Source organism: Magnolia sinica, chromosome 13 (genome assembly GCF_029962835.1).
Source record: "Magnolia sinica isolate HGM2019 chromosome 13, MsV1, whole genome shotgun sequence".
Lineage (NCBI taxonomy): Eukaryota > Viridiplantae > Streptophyta > Magnoliopsida > Magnoliales > Magnoliaceae > Magnolia > Magnolia sinica.
Genome location: NC_080585.1, coordinates 32995768 through 33006379, shown reverse-complemented (window position 1 = coordinate 33006379; position 10612 = coordinate 32995768). Strand labels below are relative to the sequence as shown.

At 41.7% G+C, this 10612-nt stretch overlaps 1 protein-coding gene and 1 long non-coding RNA gene across 6 annotated transcripts in view; one reads left to right on the top strand and one right to left on the bottom strand.

The window, feature by feature from the left end:
• Positions 1 to 1249: 1249 nt before the first annotated feature.
• LOC131223487 (probable disease resistance protein At4g27220) overlaps positions 1250 to 10612 on the bottom strand; it is a 36852-nt gene continuing 27489 nt past the window's right edge. For 3 of the 5 annotated variants that reach the window (XM_058218919.1, XM_058218918.1, XM_058218920.1), the window contains 2 exons: positions 3559 to 7146; positions 1250 to 1758 (listed from right to left, as the gene is read on the bottom strand). In XM_058218919.1, the coding sequence (XP_058074902.1) occupies positions 1729 to 1758; positions 3559 to 7143 (3615 nt within the window). In that variant the 5' untranslated portion in view covers positions 7144 to 7146 and the 3' untranslated portion in view covers positions 1250 to 1728. Of the gene's footprint in view, positions 2511 to 3558; positions 7147 to 10612 lie in introns of all 5 variants that reach the window. The other 2 variants (XM_058218922.1, XM_058218921.1) reach the window with 2 other exon arrangements.
• The window catches only part of LOC131223494 (uncharacterized), a 77550-nt gene continuing 71213 nt past the window's right edge, over positions 4276 to 10612 (top strand). Inside the window, exons 1-2 of the long non-coding RNA XR_009160498.1 lie at positions 4276 to 4357; positions 4436 to 4614. This is a non-coding gene — a long non-coding RNA (uncharacterized LOC131223494). The remainder of the gene's footprint in view (positions 4358 to 4435; positions 4615 to 10612) is intronic.

Here is a 10612-nt window from a genome sequence, read left to right as displayed (position 1 = left end):
AGTTTTTTTTAGTTTTCCTTTAAGAATACATTGAATGCTAGCAGTGGTGAAAGAAAAGTATTGAAGTTGTAAGGTAAAAAGAATCCATAAGAAAAGATGAACCCTTATCCTTTTGCAAATCACCTTCTCGCTGATTACAACTGGTGGCTATCTCGATAACTGGATTTGCGAATCTGTTCCAACGTATTCGTTTCGGTACGGGGGTCACTAGCATTCAATCAAACATTGAGTCGACTAGACTCTAGCACGCTTGCACATCATACACACACCCAAATCCGAATACAGGTCCTCGAAGACGTGTGGCCTTGTGTTTGATAGAATGACACAAACATGACCTAAATTATGATTAATGGACATTTCTAAATTATGATTGGTTAGATGATTCTAAATTATGATTAGTGGACATTTTCCACTGTTAGCCATACCCCACTTGGGAATCAATATATCGTTACCCAATATACCATGGACATTTTCTTATTGAATTCATACCATTGGCTATTTTTCATTTGAAACATTCATTAAATGTCTACCAATCCCTTGGTTAGAAAAGAAAATAAGTGTAACTTCTAATCTATGTCCCATAGCCATGTTTTGAAAAGTTTAACTGAACCTCTTAATATATCAAATGTAGAATATTTCCGTGCCTTCATATCAACCACGACATTTTGTTGGAATATCAAAGCTTCTCTCTTTAAGCTTACGGATATTGAGGAGCTGTGAAAAGGGCTCCACGTCCTCACTCGTTAGAAATTGTTGACAGTAGAAATCTAAATAAGAATCATTTCAAAGCATCATAAATCCCTTTATTAAATTAAGATAGAAATTGGAGCAGCATTGGGCTAGAACAATAATCGCTCTCTATTTTTTGTTATTTACGAATTCTCATTAAAAGTGGTTTGTGATACTCAGTAAAATGCAAGACACTACCACACAGCTTTGAGGTTTTGGGTGATTTAATGGAAAACTCATATCACTCTTTGGTACATGTGCTTGCACGAATATACGTGTATGGGCCATTTTGTGCACTCTAGATATATAGTGAATAGTTATAGCTGTGTGTGGCATTAGTGAACATGTAAGCAATTAAGAATCTTTAGTGTAGCACATGAAAGACGAAGAGCCATTTGTTAGTTTGAGAGATAATGCTAAAAGTCAATGTCATGGTTGTGGGGAATAGTTTTGGTTCTTTCCCAAGTATAGGATGTACTTTGGAATGGAATTATTTTTGTTTTTGTTTTTGTTGGAAGGCAAGAAAGAAATTATATTATCATCTAGACTAACCAAAGTAAAAAAGATTACAAGAAAAGAGAACGAAAGACAAAAGATAGCAGCAACCCACATCTCAGGCTAGGAGAAAAAGAAAAATATACGCACTAAAATGCCCACATCCCAGACTAGGAAAAGAGAAAACAGCCCATATGCTGGCCTAGTGAGAGAAAGCCCCCACTCGAGCAAGGAAAAAGCAAAACATTAGAAGTTTACAAAAGCAATCCTCAAACTGAAAGGACTCTAGTCCATGGAGAATGATTAGCATCTCAAGCGATTGGAGAAGACAGATAAGGGGAGTAGATAAAGGAACATAACTAAGATTTTCAATTGTTTTCTTCCTTCGTGAGTAAATAATTCTTGATATGATACCTAGATAATTGATATTTAAATTTAAATTGTGAGTGAAGAATTGCATTTGCCAAGAGGAGCAGTCTGAGTATTGAATAGTAGAAAGCGTCTTCATATTATAAACCTTAAATGAACCCATACCTGAGGAGACAACAAAGCAGAGGTTAGAGAAACTAAAAAGTAGAATTCTTATACTCTGGTCCACAATGCTTGCACAACTCTTTACAGGCACAACCATCCTAAAGGGCTTCTCCAGTGGAGAAAAGGTGCACACAACCAATCCTAAAATCTCAAAGAGTAGCATTATATATATACAATCCACAGCACGGGATTGAAGGGGCTTCACAACCCTGTCTCTGCAGAGTAGAAGGCACTTGAACATGGATATAAGAGGTGAGGAGGTACCAAGTGACACATAGAGTGTACAAAGACTAATTTGGAATGATTGGGCTGATAATGAAAATAGCCATACTCCTAACATGATGAAGAATCCTTCTTAGAAAACTTTCCTTTGAGAGAGATTTCTTGGAAACAATGCAATTACTTCTCTCTCTAAACATGCCAAGCAAGAATGATACGGAATCCACAGAAGTGATATAAATCAGTCATATGGAATCCACTTGGGGCTATTACAAATGGAATGAAATTTTAGTTGCACAATAGGCCTTGGGCCTTCAACCACTGTTGAAGAATGCATAGATTCAAAACTGGCCCCTTGGGTTCCATTTGTTGGAGCCAATGTGACTGTTAGATAATCAATCAAATGTAGCTTTTGATCGGTGATACATGTAAACTGGAATTCATTTTTAACTTTCCTATGTGTATGCCACACGCGTACAATTTCTCAGTACCTTTGTATCGTCCACCACTCAATCTTCATCATCCGTCAGTACCTCTGCATCATCTATGGTACATAAACATCAGCTTAAGTCTGATATGCATTGTATTCCAACCCAAATGATGATAATAATAATAACATAAATGGAAATCAAGAGGCTAGCTAAAGCCGCAGGTATGGAGACAGACACCCTGCCATAAACATGCAGCCACATGGGCTATGGTAGTGTGTTTGAGATAATGATCTGGCCATTTCACCCTTCAGGTGGGCCACGATGTAGAAACAACAATACGAAAATAGTCTTTGAGGCATAAGAGGAAATTAGAACATGTAATGAATGTGGCATTAGCATACTAGAGGAAGAAAGAAAGCATGAAGATTAAAAGAGAACGGCTAATTCCACATGCACGTGGGAACCATACACAACTGTATGTGTCACAATGTAAGAAATGTGTGACATCCGAACTTTCCATCAAGCGTGCTACACTGGTTAGATATTGTGGCATAAAATCCAGGTCGTTTCACACCTCAGGTGGGCCACGGCATTACATAACAAATGGATGGCCAGTAAGAAAAACTGTCAATTTACCGTGTACGTTGTGGGACACCTAAAGAGTGAGATTCTCTGACGTTTTAGCAAGATGGATGTTAAGAATTATTTCTAATATTAAGGAAAGCTCCTATCTCAGACGTGTGCTTTCTACTTGCACGTGTTCCTGCACGTAGATATGTACGGTTCCACACGCTTGTGCAATAAGCAATCCTCAAAAGAAGAGAATACCTTGAGTCCAACTGGTTGAACTGCATGTTATGGTCCATCCATCAGACAAATTCTAACTAAAAACGCTCATGGGACACATCCAATGGATTGACCCCACCATGATGAACATGTTTTCAAAATACATGCTATTATATGTTGTGTGGCTCACTTAAACAGTGGATAGGGCTGATTTTTGTATTAATTAATTATCATTATGCGGCCAACCTGTTAGGAGGTTTGGATTTAACAAGAACTCAATATTTTGGAAGTTATCAATTAGATGGAATTTTAAACTGTGGTCCCGCTAGTTGGACACATTATATGTTCCAATATAATACGATACCTCTTTAAACAGGGAATGGAATTGGGAGATGACTCTGTCGTTTCCTCCCCAATCTAACCCCTCCAACCAATTCCTTTCTCCCTTAGTCTTTCGAAGCGACGGCACACTGTCGGCCCCACCTTGCAGAGGCTGCACCTTTTTAAGCTTGGGACATCCGTACACATAAAAAATTTTCAGTGAATGCCAGTCCAATTGCCGCGGTGGAACAGCCTCTCCTCCTCCGTAGATTCGCACCAATTCCGGTAGAAAGGATAATCTCAGAAATTTTAGTTTAGGTAGGAGACCCTCATTATCCACCACATCTGAAATGATCTCTTCTACTCCTCCGCAATCATTCACGGTGAGGTTGACGAGATTAGGGAGCCCACCCTTCATCTGAACCGACGAAATAACGGTCTTCTTAAAGAAATGGCACCTCCAAAGCTCGAGAGTAGTCAGGTTATGGAGATCTTTAAGATTCGAGGTTTTGAGTTTGAAGAACACATCATTGGGCGGTCCTTCAAATGCATGCTCCATTCCTCCACATCTCCACACTCGTATTTGTTCCAGTGAATTCCAACCCAGTTGCAACAGGGGATCAGCCTCTCCTCCACATATGCGCACCAATGTCGGTAGATCTGTTAAGCCTAGAGTTCTTAGTTTAGGTAGCAGACCCTCATTATCCACCACATCTGAAATGATCTCCTCCACTCCTTCGCAATGAAACACGTAGAGTTGGTAAAGGTTAGGGAGCCCACCCTTCATCTGCATCGCCGACACAACGCTCTTCTTCAAGCCATGGCAACCCCAAACATCCAGAGTAGCGAGATTTTGGAGATTCACCACTAACCCCATCGGCCAAATACTTGTCATGCTCGTGAGATCTGAAAGAGCTAAGGTTTCGAGTTTGGAGAGCACATCATTGCGTTGCTCCACCGTGGGTGGTCCATCAAATAAATGCTCCATTCCTCCACAATAAGACACTCTAACCTTGGTTAAATTATCCATTCCTTGCAATAAAACGGATGGGAGTAGATGCTTTAGTTTAGGACAGTCGTACACTTCCAGCTTCTTAAGGTTATGAAATAAAAGGGTGGGAAGCAATCCCTCTTCATACTTAGTGAGGACTTTCTTTAGATTTGGCAGGTTTCTCAACTCTAAACTCTGTAGATTACCGAATGCATTTTCAGGAGACTCCTTTGCACTGACAACAAATTCCACATCATCACATTCCTCAACTGTAAGAGATTTCAAAATTGGGAATCGTCCACCGCGATTAAGTGCCTCTTGACCCTTGCAATTTTTTAACTTTAAATGGGTGGTCTGTGGTAAAAGCATTAGAGCCCATTCGGGGATGAGACTACAACCAACAATCTCCATATATCTCAACTCATCACGGTTCGACTCGGGATAAGCACGTTGTACACGACCATAATCAGGCCTTGGGCATATGCAGAAGCAAAAGTTCTTCAACTTCGTCAGATGTTTAATCAGAGGATAGTCTCGTGGCAAACGTTCCACTTGCACAATCCAGAGATGTAAATTAGATAACTCTTTCAAAGATGCCACTTCACTCAAACAGGCGTTGCTACTGCTGCCGCTGCTTGCATCTTTTTCTTCTGCCTTCCACTCGTGGAAACTGTTCCACATCTTCAATTCTTCCAAGAGAGTCAACCTTGATATAACACCACTTGGAACAATTTTAAGATTAAAAGTATTTGTTAAATCCAAGCTCCGCAGATTGACCAATTCTCTGATTTCATTTGGCAACTCGCATAACCAATAGTTAAATGACAGATCCAGAAATTCAAGCTGCTTCAGTCCCCCAAGTGCTGACAAACAATTCCCTTCTTCAAACTTGCAGCTCCTCAGACAAAGCACCCGTAGATTCACCAGGTTTGCCAGTGGTATCTTACTGATAAGTGTATAGCTTAGATCCAGAACCCGAAGTTCTTTTGTTGCTTCCCAAAACCCACCTTGAATTTCAATCGGCTCCTCATTTCCCGGCATCATCAATGTCACCAATTTAGGACAATGCATCCCTTCTGGCAGTTTATTAATCCCACATCGCCTGATAGAAATCCTCTTGTATTCCTCCCAACTTTTCCCCTGTGGCAAACCTTTCAATCCGATTCTCACAAAAGATTTGCAGTCCTCACATTCTTTTGACGAAATCCAAATGGCAACATCCCTAATAATGTCGTGCATCTTTACATACCCTTCCTTTTCACCTGCTAATAACAAACAAGAAGATTTGAGTTCTTCAACCAAAGCGTGCCCTTTATTTAATGCTTCCTCCCAACTTTCAACATCTTCCAAAAAGCCTTCACCCTTCCACAATCTAATCATCGTGTCCACATGAATATCATGATCTTCAGGAAACAGGCAGCAAAACAAGAACCCTAGTTTCAGCTCAGCTTGCAAACGTTCATAGCTGATTTTGATAGACTGGTACACTCCTTTCTCCATTTCTTTGATATTTCTTGGTGCAGACTTCTTCAGCTGTGATAGTGCGTTATCCCACACTCTAGGATCTCTTTCACCTCTCAGTGCCCTTCCTAATGTTATAATTGCAAGTGGAAGACCGGCGCATTCCTTGAATACCTCCCTTGCCTTGGTATGAAAGGAAGGATCATCAACAATGACACCTGCTTTATCTTTGAATAGTTTCCACGATTCCTCATCTGAGAGCACTTTTACTTGAATGTCGACTTGGCTTTCCATTCCTTTGCACACATCTTTATTCCTTGTTGTGAATATGATCTTACAATCCTTGAGTATGGTTGGAGAGGGAATCCCTACCTCTGCCAAAACAAGCGGCTCCCACAAATCATCCAAGATGATGAGGAACCTCTCCTCTTTCATTAATCTGCTACTAAGGTCAATTGCTCGTGACGACTCCGTATCATCCTGGAGTTTGAAACCCATTCTCTTTGCAATGTCTTCCTGGATCTTTTTGATGTCCGCGTCCTTTGAAACAGTAACCATTATGACTTTTTTGAATTGTTGTGTCCCATATAACTTATTATTCGCATTTTTCACGAGGGTGGTTTTGGCCACACCACCCATGCCCAATACTCCAATTATTTTGGTATTTTCATCACGTAAGGCACTCATGACTTCTTGGAGAGATGATTCTACTGATGGTAGACCCTGGATTGATGGAGCTTCCTCGATTATGACGGTCGGAAGGGATTGGGGCATTGTCATCTTAATATTGTCTGGATTCACTTTACCAATATGCGTAATAATGCTGTCCGTCATCTGTTTCGCCTGCTTGCTTATACTGTAACGCCATCTCAAATTCAGACAATGTAGACATCCCTTGTTTTCTGCCACTTTTTGCTGTACCGTCCCTGCTTTTTGTATCAATTCGGCAGCTCGTGTTAGCCATAGCTTAACTTCTGGGGTTTCTTCTTCACCATTGGAGCAACCCGTGCTTACCAATCGATCTATGTGCTCCTTCCTGGCCACCAGATCTTGTACGCAGTCTTTCAGATCCTTAACGTTGTTATTAAAATGAGTAACATAGCCGGTGCATTCCTTAAGAGGAGCACATGCGCACTTTCCGATCTCGACTGCAGCTGAACCCACCACCTCTTCCATTGCCTATTCAACACAAATAGCATCATAAACAACAACAATAATGAGAAGAAAAACTGAATTATTTTTCGAGATGAGTATTAACCAAACTCGTTCAAGATTACTAGATTTAGCTCATTAACAAGTTAGATTATTCAAAAATCTAACTTGTTAGTGATGGGACCCCACCATTTAAACGTTTGGCCAAACATTTTTCAGTGTCCATTGATAGTGGGCGGGAATCCATATTCAAGTTTCCTTCCTAGCAAAGGTTGTTGGGAAGAAAAATGTGAACGTGCATGTCATCCCCATCCACCACCAATGGAACATGGTGTAACTTGTAGAAAGAATGAAAAGTGAGTTGTGTTATCATTAAAGGGTCAACTCCTTATGAGAACACATCGCAACTAGTTCTTGAGGCCCTTCCCCCTGAACCGTTTTATAGGAGGCTTATGATGTAACGTAGTGTATATGGCCACTATGATGTACGGCCCACATCCAATCCATGTATGATGTAGAGCAGGTCGCGGATAGTTTCATGGCCAAGATGGACCTGAAAAGGCCCGATCGGAGGTGGAAGTGATCCGGATCGTCAGGACGTTAAAACGAACGTATCTCGCAAACTGAAATGAGTTATCCGATGTGCCATATATGATTTTGGGGTAGGACGACCAGATGGCTTCTTGACTGCATTTTTCTCAGCTTGTTGGGAGATTGTTGGTCAGGACCTTCATCAGGTCATGGTGTCTCTCTTCAATGGAGGAAACATGCCAAGAGCATACACTACATCCCTCATTTGTCTTATCCCGAAATCCCTAAATTCAGATAAGTTCTCTAATTTCTGTCTTATTAGCCTGTGTAATTGTGTTTATAAAATATTCTCCAAAGTCATTGCCAATAGGTTTAACTCCCTGCTTCACAAGCTCATCTCGCCGAAACAAGGGGCATTTGTCAGAGGCAAATCCATCATAGAAAGCATAACACTAGCCCAGGAAGTGTTCAGGGACATTGATAAGAAGGTTAGAGGGGGTAACATGGTCCTCAAGCTGGACTTGGAGAAAGTGTATGACCGAGTAAAGTGGAGTTTCCTCGTTGCAGTGTTGAGAAAATTTGGCTTTAGTGTTCAGTGGATTCAGTTGATTGAGAAGTGCTGGTCTAATTGCTGGTTTTCGGTATTGATTAATGGGGAAAGCTGCGGATTCTTCAAATGGGCTGAGGCAAGGTGACCCACTTTCACCGAGTCTATTTATTCTAGGGGCGGACGTTTTAAGCCGTGGCCTTCATCACATGGTTGCGACGGGTAGTTGTGCTCCTTTCTCCCTCTGGAGGGGCAACTCACCTTTTTATATGCAGATGGCACGATACTTTTCCTGAATGGTTTTATTAGCTCTCTTAAGATTGTCAATGAATTCTTGAGAGCCTTCGAAATAAGGACAGGCCAGAAGATAAAACAAGAAAAAAGCAAGCTGATCGTTCCCGCCGCCACGTCAAACATCAAATTAAGAAGAATGGCAAGAATTCTCAGTATCCAAGCATCTCACACCCCACTGATCTACCTTAGAGTGCCGCTATTCTTTGGTTGTTACAAGATAGCCTATTTTCCAGCCCCTCATGGCAAAAATTCAGTAGCGCCTTCAAGGTTGGACTGCCAAGTATCTATCCTAAGCTAGAAGGCTCACTCCAGTCAATCACGTCCTTACGAGTATCCCGATCCACACATTAGCATCTGCTGATGTCCCAGCCACTTTGTTGAACGAGTAGGAGAAACTTTGCTTAGATTTTCTTTGGGGTAAGGACGATGGTTGCAAGAAATTACACTGTGTATCATGGAACTCGGGCGGGTTGGGTCGGATTGGTGCTCAACCCTAGCCCAACCCAATCTTCCTATGCCTCAACCTTAACCCAACCCAACCCATCCTCGGGTTGAGAATTCTCAACCCAAGCCCAATCCATGCGGGTTGGGTCGGGTTCACCAGGTTGGTCGGTAGATATATGCTAATATTTTCATTATTACATTAGTCTATTATATTTTCAATACAAGTTTTATTTTTTATACCTATAATTTTATTAATTATATATGTAGTTATTTATTGTAAAAAAACATTTTTTCTAAGCAAACAAGCGCTAGGACAACTACTTTAAAAGTTGTATTGTGTATCAAGCAATCTATTTGGGAGAGAGAAATCCAATGTATCTTATTAGCTTGAGTAATCAGAAATGACATGGACCAATGGCATTGAAATTTCCTGTACCTTCAATACAGACGATCTGCACTCAATTATAATTAATTTATAAAGAACTTATATATTGATCAGGTTCAGGTTGGGTCGGGCAACCCGAGACCTCAACCCGAGCCCAACCCCAGTTTTATCAGGTTGGTGTTTGTATAGCCCAAGCCCGAGACCAAACCCAATACATCTTGCCCAAGCCCAACCCAATGTCGGGTCGGTCGGGTTGAACCCGCCCAACTTTCAACCCTAATATACGAGCAACGAAGGAATAAGTGATCGACCGTTTCTTCAACAGCCATACAACAAAGGCAGACGTTGAGGAGAATCATCAGCCTTGAGAGCTTGTGGGCTAACCTGATCAGAGTAAAGTACGCTGCCCATTTAGGCCCCTCTTCGTTGCCTCACGCGCGCCCACCTCCTCGCCAAGAAAATCAGGTGCCTCCTTCCTATCATTGACAACAACTAGGTGGCTTATTGGTCAAGGGGACTCCAGTTTTTGGCTACGTAATTGGACTGGGCTCAGTCCTTTAAAGGAGCTTGTCTTGAGGATAATTCCATCAGATTTCTTGGGCTTGAGAGTGCAAGACATATTGGGGATGGAGGGAATTAAGGCTCTCAATCCAATCCAGGGCCTATTGCCTTTGCAAGTGTGGAATCATATTACCAATGTAGGCTTCTATTCATCGGAAGGGACTGACAGGTGCTTGTGGACTGCATCGCCTTTAGGGAAGTTCGAAGTCAAGGTGGCTTGGGACTTATGTAGGATTGGTTCCAGAAGAAAATATTGGGCCAAATGGGTATGGCACTCTAAATTACCCTAAAAAATCTCTGTTTTCATTTGGAGGGCTCTCCATGGCGCGGTTCCTGTGGATGTTCGCATTAAAGGCAAAGGAATTAGTTTGGCATCCTGCTGTGACTGCTGCCTCCCCCAATCTAACCTCCAGCCCGCAGAGGAAACACTGGACCACCTCTTAGCTATCGGAGGCCTCACCATGGAGGTTTGGTCCTTCTTTGGTGCTCATTTTAACATCTCCATTTTGCCTATCCAGTCCATGGAAACCAGAGCGACTCATTGGTGGAGTAAGGCCAGATCATCCAACACTTTCCACTTGCTTCACGGCCTCCTCCCATGCATTATTTTTTAGGAGTTATGGCTAGCCAGGAATTGCTCCAGATTTGAAGATAGACCGGTTAGTGGGCCTCGCACTATAAACCAGGTGACCTGTTGGATGTAATTAATCGGTCCTTCTCTTCCTAACCCC